Source organism: Phalangium opilio, unplaced genomic scaffold, assembly GCF_054372755.1.
Source record: "Phalangium opilio isolate 3A_F unplaced genomic scaffold, DU_Popi_V2 ptg000002l_1, whole genome shotgun sequence".
Classification (NCBI taxonomy): Eukaryota; Metazoa; Arthropoda; class Arachnida; order Opiliones; family Phalangiidae; genus Phalangium; species Phalangium opilio.
In genome coordinates, this window is record NW_028324144.1 from 11,941,104 (window position 1) to 11,960,213 (window position 19,110).

General features: G+C 37.9%; 3 protein-coding genes across 5 annotated transcripts; 2 read left to right on the forward strand and 1 right to left on the reverse strand.

Annotated features, from left to right (window-relative positions):
- The first annotated feature begins 82 nt into the window (after positions 1–82).
- On the forward strand, positions 83–17,065 carry LOC149719808 (ATP-binding cassette sub-family C member 1-like). The gene is made up of 5 exons (XM_089856764.1): positions 83–538; positions 1,026–1,225; positions 1,380–1,506; positions 16,074–16,843; positions 16,913–17,065. Exons 1-5 carry the CDS (start codon positions 83–85, stop codon positions 17,022–17,024), a joined length of 1,665 nt encoding a protein of 554 aa, XP_089712890.1. The 3' UTR covers positions 17,025–17,065.
- On the reverse strand, positions 4,146–8,253 carry LOC149719809 (uncharacterized). 3 transcript variants are annotated; one of them, XM_089857238.1, is made up of 7 exons: positions 7,794–8,249; positions 5,270–5,358; positions 5,062–5,197; positions 4,785–4,900; positions 4,509–4,728; positions 4,381–4,437; positions 4,146–4,324 (listed from the first exon to the last, which is right to left on the reverse strand). In XM_089857238.1, the coding sequence occupies exons 1-7, from the start codon at positions 8,017–8,019 to the stop codon at positions 4,308–4,310; spliced, it is 861 nt and encodes a 286-aa protein (XP_089713364.1). In that variant the 5' UTR covers positions 8,020–8,249; the 3' UTR covers positions 4,146–4,307. The 3 variants fall into 3 exon arrangements, with proteins under 3 accessions (XP_089713364.1, XP_089713435.1, XP_089713297.1); XM_089857309.1 differs by having other exon boundaries at positions 4,390–4,437; positions 7,794–8,247; XM_089857171.1 differs by having other exon boundaries at positions 4,146–4,437; positions 7,794–8,253.
- LOC149719810 (uncharacterized) lies at positions 12,615–14,378 on the forward strand. Its single transcript, XM_089856871.1, has 2 exons — positions 12,615–13,546; positions 13,613–14,378. The coding sequence occupies exons 1-2, from the start codon at positions 12,649–12,651 to the stop codon at positions 14,173–14,175; spliced, it is 1,461 nt and encodes a 486-aa protein (XP_089712997.1). The 5' UTR covers positions 12,615–12,648; the 3' UTR covers positions 14,176–14,378.
- Positions 17,066–19,110: the final 2,045 nt, after the last annotated feature.

Consider the following 19,110-nt stretch of genomic DNA (forward strand, 5'->3'; position numbering starts at 1 on the left):
TGGGCATTTGCAGATTTCCGTATCACAATACAGACAATATTTTAAAGCTTACGGTATAACGTGGTATGCGATCGTCAATGCAATGCTAACCAGTGCTGTAGTCCTTAATTTTGCGTCAGTGTACTGGCTGTCTCTGTGGTGTGCGAACTCCAAGGAAGATTTTAAAGCGAACCCGGACTTAAAGGCAACCCTTATTGCAGTCTTAGTCGTTCTTGGTCTAAGCCAAGCCACTACCGTATTTCTGAATAATATAATCAACGTCTTACGCAGTCTACGAGCGGCAAACTGTCTACATGGGAAAATGCTCGACAGCGTATCTCGTTCTCCCATGTCCTTCTTTGACACGACTCCCGTTGGAAGGATACTCAATCGTTTCTCCCAAGATATCGACGCCCTCGACCAGCAATTACCCGCAATGTTAATGGCAACCAATGGCGGATTGATATATTTTGTTTTTTACATCTTAGCAATTTCAGTATATTTACCATTATTCATAATTCCCTGCATTGTTGTTGTCGTTGGATACATTTTACTTCAGGTAGGAACTAGCTTTTAGTCTCCTGTCAAAAGTAATTATTCAGTATTACTGATTTTGTTAATTGTCGTGGTTAAACACGCAATTCGTAACGAGTGAGGGGTAGCCACTTCTGATCTTTAATAATCTGGGAGTTGGTTGCATTGGAGCTCTTCAAAATGAGGCTATGCAAAAATTGAAAACATACCCATAAACATTAAAAATAGGCCATATTATTTTCGTTGTTTTCTAATGTTAACAGACATTTTACATGATTTTTGAGGAAGTTTTATGAAGCGTAGAAAATCTCTAAAGGCGACGGGAAAGGGGCCTTGGCGCCACGACTTAAATACAATTTCTCTTAAAGTGTTTTGACACTAATGTATTTTATTGCAAAATGTTGTAGATGGCACCAGCATCTTAACCGTGGAGTGCTCACGCCCACTTCTGCGATGAAATAACTTCAAAATATCGCATTAAAACTAAAGATTTTCAAACAAATCTTTTGCAGCGTTTCTTGATGTTGAGCAGTCGTCAATTCAAGCGGATAACTAGCTTGAGGAATTCGTTCCTATTTTCGCACGTGGGAGGATCAGTTGCTGGCAGCACTGTCATCAGGGCGTGTGACGCCGAAGGGAACTTCGAAGGACACTTTTTAAAACTGATCGACGAATGCACTGCCGCTAATTACATGATGAACATGGCGCAAAGGTATTTTTGTAATTGCGTCAATAAAGCCTGGTTTCTGTTGCGTTTTTTCGTTTTGAAGCAACAACCCTTTCGGCACCTATTTTCACCTTTGGGTTGAAGGGCGCTATGGATGCAAAACAAAGCCGACATTCATTAAAATTCCATTTTTTTTCAGATGGCTGACAGTACGCTACAATATTTTGAGCAATTGCTTGATGTTTTGCACCGCAATTTTCATCATTTTGAGCAAAGAGACTTTGTCAGCTGATTTTGTAGGATTGATCTTGGCTAATGCCGATCGGGTAAGCGGTACCAATGACGACCAAACGAGTAAATCAAAATCTCCGCTGGTTTTTCTTTAAAACCTTTTATATTGAAACTTCGGACAAGTAAAATAAGGACTTAATTAGCAAAGAGCATCTATAGGTGGAAACAGAAATTGAAAAATCATTGAAATCGGGCTTTAGCGAGAATGTAATTTTAAACCTACAGTCGCATTTTTTGTATGTTTTTTTGTAAAGTATAGAAGCTAGTTTCGCTAACATTCTGGTACGTTTTTAAGAACGCTTTTAATCGTCATTTCATGACGTGGTATTGACGAAAGTTTTTCAAACTGCACGTGATTTATCTCCTGGATAGAGGGTAGGAAATTTGGGAAACGGCCGTGACCAGGCACCCTATACCCTATAGTCTGTCAAACGAAAGAAGAGCCCTGAGAAATTCGTCCAAATTGATGTCGCCACCATCGACCCCATAGTACTTTATCAACTTGTTTTGTTTTGTCAATAGTCGGCTGTAATATAGTCGGCTATAAACAGATAGGCTTAATCGCAATAGAACCAATACATTTTGCAATATATATTTAATATGTTTATATTTCATGGTTTTTCACGATCATCGAGTATTAAAGAATATAAAACAAAATTAACGACAAGACACCAGTTTTATCTTTGTTGAACTAGCATTGCAATATATTTTAATGACATAATAGCAGACTATATTACAGACGACAATTGACAAAACAAAACAAGTTGATAAAGTACTATGGAGTCGATGGTGGCGACACCCTTACAAAATGTTTCTTTGGATTTCTTGAGAAAATGTATTTGTAAAATTCTTAAGATATTCCTTGGAATATTCCTTTAGAATCCTTTGTATATTTGGCCTCTTTTTACAAAGAAGTATTCTTCGTGTTTCTTAGGAAAATATTACTTACATTCTCTTAAGAAAGTTTTCTTAATAATTCTTAAAACAATTCTTTTATCGATTCCCTCGGATATTCCCATGAACCCCCTCGGATATTCCCATGAACCCCCTCGGATATTCCCATGAACTCCCTCGGATATTCCCTTTTACTCCCTCGGATATTCCCTTTTACTCCCTCGGATATTCCCTTTTACTCCCTCGGATATTCCCTTTTACTCCCTCGGATATTCCCTTTTACTCCCTCGGATATTCCCTTTTACTCCCTCGGATATTCCCTTTTACTCCCTCGGATATTCCCTTTTACTCCCTCGGATATTCCCTTTTACTCCCTCGGATATTCCCTTTTACTCCCTCGAATATTCTCTTCAACCACCTCGGTTATTCCATTCAACTCGCTCGTATATTCTCTTCAACTCCCTCGGATATTCCATTCAACTCCCTCGGATATTCCATTCAACTCCCTCGGATATTCCATTCAACTCCCTCGGATATTCCATTCAACTCCCTCGGACATTCCATTCAACTCCCTCGGATATTCCATTCAACTCCCTCGGAAATCGCCTTCAACTCCCTCGGAAATCGCCTTCAACTCCCTCGGAAATCGCCTTCAACTCCCTCGGAAATCGCCTTCAACTCCCTCGGAAATCGCCTTCAACTCCCTCGGATATTCCCTTCAACTCCCTCGGATATTCCCTTCAACTCCCTCGGATATTCCCTTCAACTCCCTCGGATATTCCCTTCAACTCCCTCGGATATTCCCTTCAACTCCCTCGGATATTCCCTTCAACTCCCTCGGATATTCCCTTCAACTCCCTCGGTTATTCCCTTCAACCCCCTCGGATATTCCCTTCAACCCCCTCGGATATTCCCTTCAACCCCCTCGGATATTCCCTTCAACCCCCTCGGATATTCCCTTCAACTCCCTCGGATATTCCCTTCAACTCCCTCGGATATTCCCTTCAACTCCCTCGGATATTCCCTTCAACTCCCTCGGTTATTCCCTTCAACCCCCTCGGATATTCCCTTCAACCCCCTAGGATATTCCCTTCAACCCCCTCGGATATTCCCTTCAACCCCCTCGGATATTCCCTTCAACTCCCTCGGATATTCCCCCCAACTCCCTCGGATATTCCCCCCAACTCCCTCGGATATTCCCTTCAACTCCCTCGGATATTCCATTCAACTACCTCGGATATTCCAATAAACCACCTCGGATATTCTAATAAACCACCTCGGATATTCTAATAAACCACCTCGGATATTCCAATAAACTACCTCGGACATTCCAATAAACTACCTCGGACATTCCAATAAACTACCTCGGACATTCCAATAAACTACCTCGGACATTCCAATAAACTACCTCGGATATTCTAATAAACTACCTCGGATATTCTAATAAACTACCTCGGATATTCTAATAAACTACCTCGGATATTCTAATAAACTACCTCGGATATTCCAATAAACCACCTCGGATATTCCAATAAACTACCTCGGATATTCTAATAAACTACCTCGGATATTCTAATAAACTACCTCGGATATTCTAATAAACTACCTCGGATATTCTAATAAACTACCTCGGATATTCTAATAAACTACCTCGGATATTCTAATAAACTACCTCGGATATTCTAATAAACTACCTCGGATATTCTAATAAACTACCTCGGATATTTCCTTTTAACTCCCGCTTCTTGTATAACTTGTGTGTGCACACATCGAAAACCAATTTTTATGTTGAAAATATTTTTTATTAATTTTTAAATTGCAAGTAAAATAAATTTACTGTTCTTCATTATTAACTTCGACATCCATATCAGTGGCATGTGCGTGTTCATTTCCTCCATCTTCGTTATTGACTCCGCTTGCTTCAGCAGCAGAGGAATTAATTTTATTGATTTCCAATTCCTTGTTAATAGACAAATTTTTAATTTCGCTTTTCCTGCGCACTTCTTTTATTTTACTTTGAATACTTTGCTTCAATTCTTTTTTCGTGACTTGAAATTTATTCATAGTAAAGTCTAGAGGTAATAGTAATTATATTAGATCTACGCAAACGAACACCAATACAAAACTTTTAGAAAATATTTACCTATGATGGCATTTATTTTTACTGGATCCAATTGGTTTTTTGCTTCGCGATCTTTAAAAGCATTGGATTTTTTTCCACTGATGGATCCTTCACATATTTCTGCGTGTGTGAAAAGTCCTGTCAGCAGTGATCGGGCAAAGAACGTTCCGTTCCCGTTGCAAGAGTGCTCTAGGTTAATAACTTCAGCTTTACGTATCTGCACACCATTTCCCAAGTCGACCTAAAAGTACAAATATTGTTTTACTATGTATTATAATAAACTATAGAAAATTATACCATTTCAAACTCCTTTCCTTCACTTGTGGCTGAAGGACCGTTGGCACTGCCATTTGAAACAATATTTTCAAGTTTGCTCGTACATTTTTTCAGCCTTCTTAACCAGCTAGCCATTTCTGAAACGTTAAATGTTATATTAAATACACATATATAAATGATTTTGATGTTCTTTTATGAGTCTATATCGATTTAAAAATGGTTATTTCATTCTCCCTTTAACATATGACATAATTGTTTAGCAAACTATTTTTGAATTCAAATTAAGTTTTCCACCTACCACTCAAATTTTGAAGTTTTTCTATCTCTTCCTTTAATAATTTATTTTCTTTCTTCAATTTTTCATTTTTCTGAATTAATTTATCTTCCCTGGAATTTTTGTATTCTTCAAGATTTGTTAAAATCTCGAGATGTTGCTTTAAAAGTAAAACCAAAAACATTCAGTAAATATTTGAGGCAATAATGATGAAAACCAGCTTTTTTTTTACTTTCTTGTGGGCTTCCGTTTTATTTGTCGGACGATTGTTATTCTTGGAGCTTTCTCTTTTTCTTTTCCTTTCCATTTCGGCCGCTGTCCCTATAATATTAGGTAATCGAGAATATATATTATATTTATATATATATATATAGTAGTTATTAGGTTTTGAAGTGACATGAAGTGTTTGGCTTAGTGAATTTTCGAAAAGGCTTAGTGATTTAGTACTTATAGAGACGAGTTAAGAGGAGCATGAAGTGATCAAACTAGTTAGTTGTATTCCATAGAGTATGCTCAGAGCAGTCGGAGCACATTAAGAAAACATGCCAATACATCGTGCCTAATTTTTAATGAATTTTTGAAGCTGGAAATGTAAGGTCTAAAAAGCCTCTTCTTGATTGTTAAATTGATTTACTACGTCGGCACTTTCACTCATGTGCGGTGTTAATTGGTTACATTTTGGGGCTATTAGTTGAACCAATCACAGAGCCTGACAGAACGTGCGGCTAAATTCATTTTAAGAATCAAGGATTTTGAAGACGCTAATTTAGCCTAAAATTGTGAACCTAAAAAATTCAATAGACCAATACGAATATTACCTAAAGAGAAACAAACTTCCAGGGGCACGCCCACATACTGGATAACTTCCCTGTCGCCACAAGACAACACTAGAGGCAGCCCAAGCTAACTGCATCTGAGAGGCTAGCCAACTCGGTCATGCCTCTAGCGGTGTCTCCTCACATGATTGAAATTATCCACTATAGAGACGTACCCCTGGAAGTTTGTTTCCCTGCATGTAATATTCGTATTGGTCTATTAAACTTATAGATAGCTTCATTGCCCCTTTAAATATAACTTCAGTGTCCCTTTAAATAGCAGGATAAAACCTCTGCTCTGGTTTTTCACCCTGACTGTGAAGATTTTCTTTTTAGGTGGGTTTGTCTCATTGTTGAAGTGGACATATTTCGCGAGCGTTCCGCCTTTCACCATACCTCTTATGTCAGTAGAGAGGGGAGACGACAGTGTATCCCTCCCTCTAAGCGCGCTTTTGTAAGAGGGAATATTATTCGCGCGTGTTACGGGAGATGACACTGAGCTTAGAGATAGAAGGGAGTGACGTTGCTATACGTAGCACTGACACTACTCTATAGTTCCACCTTCCCTTTATAAGTAAACGGATTGAGTCTTGCCAAACTTATTGCATGCCATTGAAACCTTAATGTTAGTCGACTATGTAGGATAATTAATTTTTTATTGAACCAATTATTGTATTATACGTTAGTAAAACTCAATGACCCTCTTGTTATTCTCCACCATAATCCCCTGGACACTGTAAATATTAATTACTCCAAAGTTGAAATCAATACTTTGTTAAAATTTCTAAAATCAACTGCCTTCTAGATCAAAACTTTCTATATAAATTCATATATGCGCCTACCACTGCACCTGAAAAGCTCAATATAACGGGGTTTTGACGTTCCCCCAGTGTTGCCAGCCCAGCAGTGAGGCACTTCAATTAGGGCTGTAAGTCGAAAAATTTTCCGGAAAATGACCGACGTATTTTTTCGCGAAAGTTTCCGTATTTTTCCGCTACCGATAGGCCTATTTCAGTTTACCCCTGTTTTATTTTCTGAAAATATTTTAGATTTGGTGGACTCCATCAGCTAGTATATTTCTTATAGGTTAAGGTCCATTTAAAATCATAATAAAAGCGAGGGGAAGGATTGTAGGTCTAGTGAATTGAGTCAGAAGTCTTTGACTTTCATTTTTATTTTCTATTAATAATTTTTTTTTTGAAAATTCAATGATTCATAGCTAACTCTGGCTTTTTTATTTTTCCGATTTTCGGAAAATTTTCCGTATAGTGGAAACGTTTCCGGGAAATTTACCGCGTTTTATTTTTCCGGAAAATTAACAACACTAGAACTTTCAATCAAGAGAGAAACCTAGTAGTTCCAGACCAGTTCATTATTTCCGAGAACTGCCTCACTGGATATCTGACAACACTGTAAAGAAGTCAATGCTGAGGCAGAGGGGAGGTAATGCTTCTAGCCCCTTTAGCGAAAACTACATTTTTGAATCAAGCTTCTATGCATTTCTCTACATTTCCATCATCACTGACATTTAGTGGGGAAATTTCAGTTAGACATTCCTATCTCTAGCTCTGCGTAAAGCTCCTTAATTACTAGGAGTCTGCAGTATTTCTACAACAGGACCACAAGGATTCAAGGAAGGACGAGGGGCTAATCACTCTCAAATTCCCTGTACACGGATTTCGGATTACGCGTAATAATTTTAGCACTGTCAAAGGCAGGACCTTTAAAGATTACGCGTAATCAATTTAGTACAGTCAAAGGCAGGACCTTTAAAGATTACGCGTAATCAATTTAGTACAGTCAAAGGTACAAGCGTGTACACTTATTACGCCAAGTGACTGGCCCCTCGATAAAGGATATGCCTGATGTTTGCTTCCTTCACTTTTTGAAATTTCCCTATTGGTTATATGTTAAACATTTTAATGAAAATTGTACACTCACCAACACCCATTATTAAGCCAGGCGAGGCTTTTTCCCCTTCCTTCCAATTGACATCAACTTCCACATTCATAAACTGAGTATAATCTGTAGCAGATGCAATCTTGCAGGCTAAACCCACATCTTTTAAGCACTTAATTGGATAATTATCCCAACAATTTTCAATATTAGGCCATTTAATTAAAACGAATAGACCGATTGGAGAATTGGCTGATTTCGGTGGCGCCATTTTCCAAAACACAAAAGTTACTAAGTTTTTATTACTTTCGAGAAAAAAAATGGGAGCGTCCTTCCTTCCTCTGTCCACTTTCGTAAATAGTTGAAGGCGGGTAGTAGGGAATCTTTTACAATTTGGGGGCTGTTGAAACTTTCCATAAAATTCTAACAAAAAAACACCTTTACTCACCAAAAACGGGGAGAATAAATTCAACCCAGGGATTAACTCTTTTAGACCAATAACCTCTTGAAATACTTTCGAAACGTTTCACTCTGACACCCCCTTTTTTTCTCTTTTTTATTGAAGAACTCCCGATGCTCTTAAAGGGAGGGTGAAGTAGAAAATCAAGTGATTTTTTTATCGATTCTTGTACCAATTTTAAGACCAGTCTGCACAGTGAAACATTCAGGAAATACTACCGAATGATATTAAAGTTCAAATTAGGTTAAGATTTTAAGTATAATTTTAAACAAGGACTGGTGACCAATCGCGTAACACCCTGCCTTTTTGTTAACAAAATTCTCGTGACACGCTCCATGTCCCGTGCCACGATTGTCACGTTGCGCGCCTAATTTTATCAAATCTCGTGATAAATTTCATTCAACACGGAACGTGCCACGATAATTTTGTTAACAAAAAGGCAGGGTGTTACGCGATTGGTCGCCAGTCCTTGTTTAAAACTATCCTTAAAATCTGAACCTAATTTGAATTTTAAAATCGTTCGGAGGTATTTCCTGAATGTTTCACTGTGCGGACTGGTCTTAAAATTGGTAGAAGAATCGATAAAAATCACTTCATTTTCCAATTCACCCTCCCTTTAAGAAAGATGGGGTCTTTTCGGCCCTCCCTGACGCCTACGTCGACAACGTTTCGGTTTAAGAGATCTGGACAAAACGACCTTGCCTTAGTTTTAATAAGAAAAAAGTAAACCTTTACAAGGTCATTTTGTTTAAATTTTAGATCATCCCATAATGAAAAAATAAAAATAGGCATTGTAAAAACATTTAAAAAACGAATAGAATGTTTATCAGATAAACCACAAACAGACAATTAAAAAAACACACTATTACCTTAGCAAAATAACGAACACATTAAAATCAGAATTAATTAAAAATAAACCGAGAATAGATGAAATGAAAAAACGGGTATAATATATGAAATTAGATGTAAATGTGATGAAAAATACATAGGACAAACAAAACGACAGCTAAAAAAAGACAAACGGAAATGAAAAAACGCTGTAAAAAAATACGACGAAACCAACGGACTGGCGACCCATATAAAACAGAACAACGACCATAAAATTGATTGGGATTTAACTCGGGTTTTATGTCAGGAAACTAATTGGTACAAACTATGTTTTAAGGAATCAGTATATATTAAAGATAGAGGAAATTTAAACTTAGATCAAGGTTCAGTAAACATAGGCGGGTGGGGAGGTTATAACTTAAATAAAAAATGATATAAATAACGATATATAAAAAAGGGGGCAATGTCACCTTCAATCTATGTAAAAAAATTAAAATTGGTTACTTGTAAAATTAAATTAAATTTAGTTCATTTTAAAAATTGGCTGAGGAAGGACCGCGGTCCGAAAGCTCCCAAAATTTTCAATTTTAAATAAACATATAAAATTTACTCCATGAAGTAGCAGTTCTTATTATAGTTAACAACATTATAAATTTCGTATGCATTGTTTTCACTGTTGCCAGACCAACTGGAAACCAACTGTAATCAAGAGGGAAAGGCTAGCAGTTCCAGTTTAATTCAGTTCTTGAGAGATTTAACTTCCAAAAGATCTGACAACACTGCAGTGAAGTTAAAGCTAAGACGGAGGGTAAAAACTTTCTCAAGCCCCTTTAGTGAAAATCTACCTTTGTAATTGTGTAATTGTAACACCACTTATTGCTTGATTTTTTGTACACTTCAATCTGCATTATAATAACTCTATAAAAAAGGTAGCATTTTATTTAATTATCACATTTGTTTATAATCATGCACCCAAAATTAAGTTTGTTTTTCAAGATTTGTCCATTGCAAGGTAAATTGAAGTGTATGGAGAGTCGAGTCATTAGTCGATTACGCAATTTCTATTATATTTTTCACGGGATTTAAACATATAACTCTTTAATCGTGACAATGAATGAAAATAAAACAATTTGATAACTTAGAAATATTTTAAACGATGGCCAGAACACATTTACATCCATTCAGTGCGAGGGGTGAATCACTCTTTCGGAAAGTGTCCCCGGAATAAGTAATACGCGATATAACACTTAGTAATACAAATCTATTTACTCGCAAAAAATTCCATATTACATCGTAAAGTGTACACCGGAATACACGAGTGACTCGCCCCTCGAATCAGTGTGGAGTACCTTCTCTAGATCTATCTTGCTATGAGATAATATAGAGCTGGGCTCTAATCATAATTAGGCTTTAAATACTTCTAAGTATTTCCATGAAAATTTCATAAAGATAGTTTGCCGGTGAAATCTCAATCTATTATGATTTTTATAATCGGAGGGGCGAGTCACTCATGTATTCCGGTGTACACTTTACTCTGTATTATGATGTAATATGGAAATTTTTGCGAGTAAATAGCATTGTATTACCAAGTATAATATCGCGTATTACGTATTCCGGGGACACTTTCCGAAAGAGTGATTCACTCCTCGTTAAAATCGTAGAAAATCGATAAAAATCATTTGATTTTCCTTTTCATCCTCCCTTTACTGCTTTAGAGATTCAAGAATGGAATGGAATGCATTGTAAAAGGGGGGTCGCCTTGAAGGGCCTTAAAGGGTCTCTAAAGAAGTCGGTGGAGCGTTGGATTTTTTTTTTTTGAAAACTTCGTTATTGACGTCACAATCCCCGGGGGTGAGCAAAACGAGTCTTTCCTTCTAGCAAACGCAGCGGGGGTCTCCGACTCTCGCGGGTCAGAACTTGGGAAACGCCGAAGCAGGGCGGCACTCAACCAATCACAAGAGAGGGGAGGATGGGTCGGGGGAGTTTATTTTAAAAAAATTCAAGGGTACGCCGACCTCTTTACAGTCCCTTTAAGCCAGTTTTGAGTTCGTTTTCTTAGAAAAAAAAAAAATCCCCCTGTTTGTCCACCAACGGAGACAAAGTTGCTTCACTAGTAAAAGAATCTCTTTTGTATATATATGTTCAAGTTTAAGGTCTTTACATTTTTTACAAAATAAACTTCAAACGGATTCAATACATATTTAAAGTTGAGCTAACCTTAGACAATTATGTCGAATTATAAGTCTTACTTATGGTCCAGAAGTGCCAAAATCCCTAAAAGAACATTAACAAGGTTCAGAAAAAAACAAAGAGATACTAAAAAAACACAACTGCATCTAGCAGCCCCCGCCAATTCATCGACTTCTGAATCGGAAAATGAGGTGGAAATGGGTCAGACTGATATTCACGAATTAATTTATTCGGATAAAGAAAAAGGGTAAAAATAATTTTCTATACTTAAATTTAATGAACATTACAGTGCAGCTTCTAACTCCATTAGGCTAGAAGAAAATGACGACAATCTTAGCGACAATGTTAGTCAATTAAGTGACAGTTCCTCGTCGTCTGAATCCTCGATTTCTTCAGCCAACGAATCAATGGAGTCCGATTTAAATGCAAATTCTCGGGAACAAATAACAGACGAAATGGTATGAAGTAGTTATCCCTTTCCTGGATTTATACCGATTTAAAGGCTGAGTAACGGCGAAAAGGGTTCTAGTGAAACTGAAGAACTTCTCAGCACGGTCGGCCATTGTTAGTTTGATAATTAACAATGGTCAACCGTGCTGCAAAATTTTTACTTATTGCAACGTCACCCCTTTCTACCTCTTACCTCGGTATCATATCCCCCGGTTCGCGTGCTCTGACAGTGTCGAAGCTAAGGACGGAGTCATATTAAATTTTCTTTCAAATACTGATATTTGTTTTACACTATTTTAGGAAAATTCTTTGTACGAAGGATCTAATCTTACCATCAAGGAAAGTTTACTTTTAGTAATGAGCCATGTTTTAAGGTTTCACTCATCGAATGAAGCTACGGCAAGCCTATTAGAATTGCTTTTTTGGCATTTGCCAAAAAATACGCCATTTCCAATATCAAAATACAAGTTTTTCAAACAATTTTCTGAAACAAAACATTTAGTCACCCAACATTTTTATTGTCAAAATAACGGTTGCTGCAACTATTTAGGAGTTCCCAAAAACGGAATAGGCAGCTTTAGGTGTGCTTCTTGCGAATCAACATGGACCATAGATGAAATGACAAAACGTGGAAACTACTTTTTGGTATTCGATTTTAAGGAACAAATTAAAACTTTGTTAGAAATGTTAGATCCAAAATTGGAATATACTAACATTTCATTGGAAGTTTCCGACATAACGCAGTCCCGTTGTTATCAAAACAAGAAAAGAGCAAAAAACGACATCACTATTTCGTGGAACACAGATGGAGTTCCAGTTTTCAACTCATCCACCTTTAATATTTGGCCTCTTCAATTTACAATCAATGAATTGCCGCGCAATATGAGAAGTAGAAACACCATGATGGCGAGCCTATGGTTTGGAGAAAAAAAACCCAATATCAATACCTTTTTAAAGCCATTTATCGAAATTATGAATGAATTGTCCGACGAGGGTATAAATTGGGAAAATAAAAATATGGAACTGATAAATACTAGAGTTTATCCTGGACCATGTACCGTTGATTCTGTTGCAAGATGCATGTTGCTAAACATGACACAATTTAACGGTGAACACGGATGCCCTTGGTGTCTACACCCAGGTGAAGTTATTAGAAGAGGTGGTGGCCACAGCCGAGTTTATGATACTCGGTTAGATGATACTGGGTTTGAGAGAAGAAACCACGCAAGTATTCTTGAAGACGCTAAGATTTCCATGCAAGAAGGATACATTTCACGAGGTATAAAGGGTCCAACCGTGTTATTTGAACTAAACTATTTTGATGTTCACGAAGATGTAGTAGTGGACTACATGCACTGCCTGGATTTGGGTGTGAGTAGAGCCACTACAAATCTTTGGTTTGATTCGAAAAACAGCAACCAGGATTTTTACTTAGGCACAAAACTGATTGCTATTGATCAGCAACTAGTAAAAATTAAAGTGCCTAAAGAGTTTTCGAGGAAACCTCGGTCACTTACTAAGCGAGCTTATTGGAAAGCTTCCGAGTGGCAGAGCTGGGCACTTTTTTATTCGCCGGTTATTTTAAAAGACTTTTTACCAGCAAAGTATTACCATAATTGGGTCATGTTAGTAAAGGTTTTTCAAGCCTTACTAGCAGAAAACATTGCTATTGATATGTTGTATTTAGTACAAAGCGACGTAAAAGATTTTCTTTTTGGGTATGAAAACCTTTACGGAAAACAAAATATGACCTTCAACATACACCAGGTTTCTCACTTAGTCGAATGTGTTGGAAATTGGGGTCCCTTGTGGAATTTTTCAGCATTTCCCTTTGAGACGAACAACGGTCGACTTCTTAAACTCTTTAATGGTACTCAAAACGTTCATTTGCAAATTGCTCAAAAATACCTTCTGTTACAAAATATTCCTCAATTAGTCATGAATGGGAACGCGTTTAAGGATAATCACCTCATCGAACGTTATTTCGACAATCTAACTAAATACTACAGTCTTTTTCCATCTACCAACAACCTTTCAAAAAACCAAATAAGCCTTGGAATGGCAACTTCCTCTATCTTTCCATTGAAAGAAGACTTGGAAATATTTAATAGAAAAAACATTAATATATCAGATCTGACGTTTCACCGAAAGGTTACTATAAACGGGGCCACTTTCGCTTGCAAAACAAGAAGTAAGAAATCTGATGATAGCTTTTTTTGTATAGAAGATAAGCAAATTGACAAATTTTATAAAATTCGATTGATTATTGCAAACAAAAAAAATGACGAAAAATTCATTTCGGCTCAAATTATAAATATTATCAAGCCGGCAATTCAATTTTCGCGAAATAATTCAAATGTGAAGTTAGAAAATTTTTATGTAGTCAAAGACACCTCCAATATTTCCTTAATCCCACTAAATTGTAAAATGAGAAAATGTATTTATTTTGAAGAAAAAGCCATTTTGTTGGTTGTTAAACCAGTGTTAGAGGGCAACTAATGAAAAGTAGTTAATAAAAAATTGAGAAGGCATTTACTTCATAATACCACTAGTTTAATTTATCGTTAATTCGTTTAGATAGTTTACTGAATAGAATTGTACTTAATTCTGTAGTACGTTGTTCCTGTTGGGAGTTTTGGAAGTTGAAGTGGTTATTTAAATGAATATGGTATTCAAAATACTGGGGTTAAAGGAAAATTCCGAGCGGGTTAATTAGTTGATTGGAATATCCGAGGTAGTTGGGGGTAATATCCGAGGTAGTTGAGGGTAATATCCGAGGTAGTTGAGGGTAATATCCGAGGTAGTTGAGGGTAATATCCGAGGTAGTTGAGGGTAATATCCGAGGTAGTTGAGGGTAATATCCGAGGTAGTTGAGGGTAATATCCGAGGTAGTTGAAGGTAATATCCGAGTTAGTTGAAGGTAATATCCGAGGTAGTTGAAGGTAACATCCGAGGTAGTTGAAGGTAACATCCGAGGTAGTTGAAGGTAATATCCGAGGTAGTTGAAGGGAATATCCGAGGGAGTTGAAGGGAATATCCGAGGGAGTTGGGGGGAATATCCGAGGTAGTTGAAGGTAATATCCGAGGTAGTTGAAGGTAATATCCGAGGTAGTTGAAGGTAATATCCGAGGTAGTTTATTTGAATATCCGAGGGGGTTGAACGGAATATCCGAGGGAGTTGAAGGAAATATCCGAGGGAGTTGAAGGAAATATCCGAGGGAGTTGAAGGGAATATCCGAGGGGGTTGAAGGGAATATCCGAGGGGGTTGAAGGGAATATCCGAGGGGGTTGAAGGGAATATCCGAGGGGGTTGAATGGAATATCCGAGGGGGTTGAATGGAATATCCGAAGGAGTTGAAGGGAATATCCGAGGGAGTTGAAGGGAATATCCGAGGGAGTTGAAGGGAATATCCGAGGGGGTTGAAGGGAATATCCGAGGGGGTTGAAGGGAATATCCGAGGGGGTTGAAGGGAATATCCGAGGGGGTTGAAGGGAATATCCGAGGGAGTTGAAGGGAATATCCGAGGGAGTTGAAGGGAATATCCGAGGGAGTTGAAGGGAATATCCGAGGGAATTGAAGGGAATATCCGAGGGAATTGAAGGGAATATCCGAGGGAATTGAAGGGAATATCCGAGGGAATTGAAGGGAATATCCGAGGGAATTGAAGGGAATATCCGAGGGAGTTGAAGGGAATATCCGAGGCAGTTGAAGGTAATATCCGAGGGAGTTGAAGGTAATATCCGAGGGAGCTAAAAGGAATACCCGCAGGAATTGAAGGGAATATCCGAGGGAATTGAAGGGAATTTCCGAAGTCAATTATATACATTAAATTCTAATGATATTCTTAAGAACCTTAAGGACTTTTTTCTTAAGACAATTGCATACAATATATTCTAGTGATTTTCTCAAGACCCTTAAGGAATTATTTCTTAAGAAAATTGTATACAATAATTTCTAATGAGTTTCTTAAGATCCTTATGGAATTATGTCTCAAGAATATTATCCAAAGGATGTTCTTAAGATTATCCTTGGATAAATTTTCCTTAGAATACTCCCCCAAGGCCTCCATAAAACTCTTTAGGAATTTCTATGAAGTTCCAAAGAAACATTTTGTAAGGGCACCAATTTGGACAAATTTCTCAGGGCTCTTCTTTCGTTTGACAGACTATAGTTGATCGAGACTTTTGTTTTAAATTACATACTTTTGATGATATACCATTATCTTTACATTTAAGTCGTTATCAGCTTTCTTCTACAGGGCCGGTAGGCCCTTGTAGATATGACTTGATCCCGTTTTGTAACGTTAATCTTTGAAAGATGTTATATTTTTCAGTTCAGTGGAACAATTATTCATTTTCTACTAATTAAATACTTATTTCATATTTTTATCTAACAGCTTGTGCAATATCTGAAAATGTTCATCGCTGGCTCTACGGGTTTGGAATCAAATGTCGTCTCTGTAGAAAGAGTTGACGAATACTGTCGTTTGGAGTCCGAGGCCGAATGGGAAAAACCAGAATGTCAACCGTCTGCTGACTGGCCTCAACGGGGACAAATCATATTCCATGACTACAGCACCAGATACCGAGAAGGATTGGATTTGGTTTTGAAGGACATCGATGTCAGGATCGAAGCTGGAGAGAAGGTGGGCGTGGTGGGGCGGACAGGAGCGGGAAAATCGTCGCTGACGCTGGCGCTCTTCCGTCTCATCGAAGGGGTGCGCGGTCAGATCGTCATTGACGGAGTGGAATTGGAGAGATTGGGTTTGTCTGATTTGCGTTCTTGGCTGACCATCATACCCCAAGAGCCCGTCCTCTTCTCGGGCACACTCAGACTCAACCTGGATCCCTTCGGTCAACAAGACGACCAGCGACTGTGGGCCGCCCTGGAACACTCGCACCTGAAATCGTTCGTAGCATCTCTCGAGCAGGGACTGGATTACCCAGTTTCCGAGGGAGGACAGAATCTGAGCGTCGGGCAGCGTCAGTTGGTCTGCTTGGCTCGAGCTTTGTTGAGGAACACCAAGATCCTGATCTTGGACGAAGCCACGGCCTCGGTCGACATGAACACCGACGATCTCATTCAAGAGACCGTCAGGAAGGAATTTGCCCACTCTACCATTATCACCATCGCGCACAGAATAAACACTATCTTGGACTACGACAAGTTAGTTTAACTACCTATGAAACCGGTTAAAAATTATTGGCTAACTTTTAGTCATTTAACTCTTTATAGGGTGATGGTTCTCGATCAGGGCCGAATTACGGAATTCGACTCTCCACATGCCCTCTTGAAGAATGAGCAATCAATGTTTTACGATTTAGCCAAAGATGCAAATATACTCTAGAACTCTACATCACCTTTATTGTAATCTTTTCAATCAATGTTCGACACTTTACCACCACCATCTTCTGGTCATTTTTTTGCCCATCCCACATGGACACCAGTCTGTACACCTGGCTTCTACACCACCATCTGCTGGTCATTGTTTTTGTCCATCCCACATGGACACCAGTCTGTACACCTGGCTTCTACACCACCATCTTCTGGTCATTGTTTTTGTCCATCCCACATGGACACCAGTCTGCACACCTGGCTTCTACTCCATCATCATCCTTAAGGTTAAGACATACGCGGCGATCGGCCAGGGTTACGAGAAACGTCCGGCCTCCCAAAGGCGGGGCTTCCACCATAGGTTCACGCAATTGCGCAGTTCTTATCCATAGCTGCGATTCGAAACCCTTATATACTACCTATTTGAGTAAGGCGAAGCAACCGGCGTATGCTTCATTTCAAACGCCAATATTAGTCAAGTCTCTCAAGAATGTTTATTTGTTCTTTGTCAACACGATGTAACGCTCAATAAGGCGAACAACTAACGAAGAAAATATTTAATATTAATTATATTTATTTTAATATTTAAGATAATCTTGTTTCTCAACTCTAAATTAAAACGGAAAGAGTTAAAAAGGAGTCTATGTTTTAGTCTGTGTGTGTTCGTCCGTTGTTACATTAGTGCACCGCGTTAGCAGTTCGCCTTGTGTTTTGTGGAAAGAAATCCTACAAAACTTTAATATTTGGTTTTCTCATAATGTAATATTAATATATGGAAATATTTTTCGTAATTTCGATGCCTTTAGTAGTTTTGTAGCTATAAAGCTCTGTTTCATTTTGATATCCCAAGAATATTTTTTTATATTATTATTTGAAATGGATGTTTATATATTACTTAAGCATCTGTTTATAGGAAAATCCTTTCTATAGTGATTACAAGAAGAACGCTGCTATGTTGATCAAATGAACTATTATTTGTTATTTGGCCTAGTGAACCAAAAAGTAAACGCTTGGGTTTCGTTTCTGTTATGCAGAGACATTAACGGTTCAGAGTGAGCCGAAAGTTAAATACACTTTCAAATAATTAGGCTTAGATTTTATAATCATGGTGGAAATCTGGGCCGCGTTAAGCAGAGCTCAGCGCTGTTAGCAGTGTCCTACAGAACGGAATTTTGGTTTTGAATTTTGACGTCACGGTGCTCAGCGCTGAGCCAGCGCGGCCACCAAAGAAATTAGTCGGATTTTTGGATAACGTGACGTAAAACGCGTAGTTCTCAGCTTGGCGAAAAAAACATGGAGGAATTAGTACAAATAGCTCTTGCTGATTCTGATGGGACTATAGCTATTTAATTGGCGTGAAACCAGTTGATCACGCGAGAATTTTAAGAGACATGTTAGTTTCTATTTTTAATTATAAAAGTTGTTCTTATCTATCTCTATAATTATGTTATCATACAATTTTTGTTAAGCCTTGGTATTTTGCACGCTTTTATGCGCTAGTGTCATTTTTAAAATACCGATGACCGGAGAAAAGCTATGATGACAGAGCTCACCGGTAAACGTTTTCCAAAATCCGCTGTCTTTTTTGGTGAGCTCTGCTGAACGCAGCCCAGATCAGTGAAAGGTCTTATCGTAATCGGATTATAGCTTCATGTTTTCATGCTTTTAATGGTGCGCATTTACTTTCAGTGAGTGTAGGCACAAAAAAGCTTTGGTGTTATGTAACGTTAACAGTCATGTTGACAAACTAAGAAAATCGTTGAGGTGAAACGAGAGGATAGTGTTTACATGGCAACCCTGTTGTGAATATGACTTTGAACATAGAGGGTATACAGTTGAGGAGTAGAAAATTGGGCCTTTACAAACACGTAAAGGTAATATCCCTCCAAAGTTTTATCTCTTCATTTCCCGTTTTTCCCCCATAGGATGATTTTAATGTGTACAAGTATATCCTTATTGGATGTAAAATGTCGTCTGATTTACAGTACATTTGCTATGCTTTGTATACTACTTTAATATTTCATAAATTTTAACTTCAGTAATTATTCATAAAATCAAGTTGGGAAAACCAAAATATTACCTCTCCGAGTCAAGAGGTC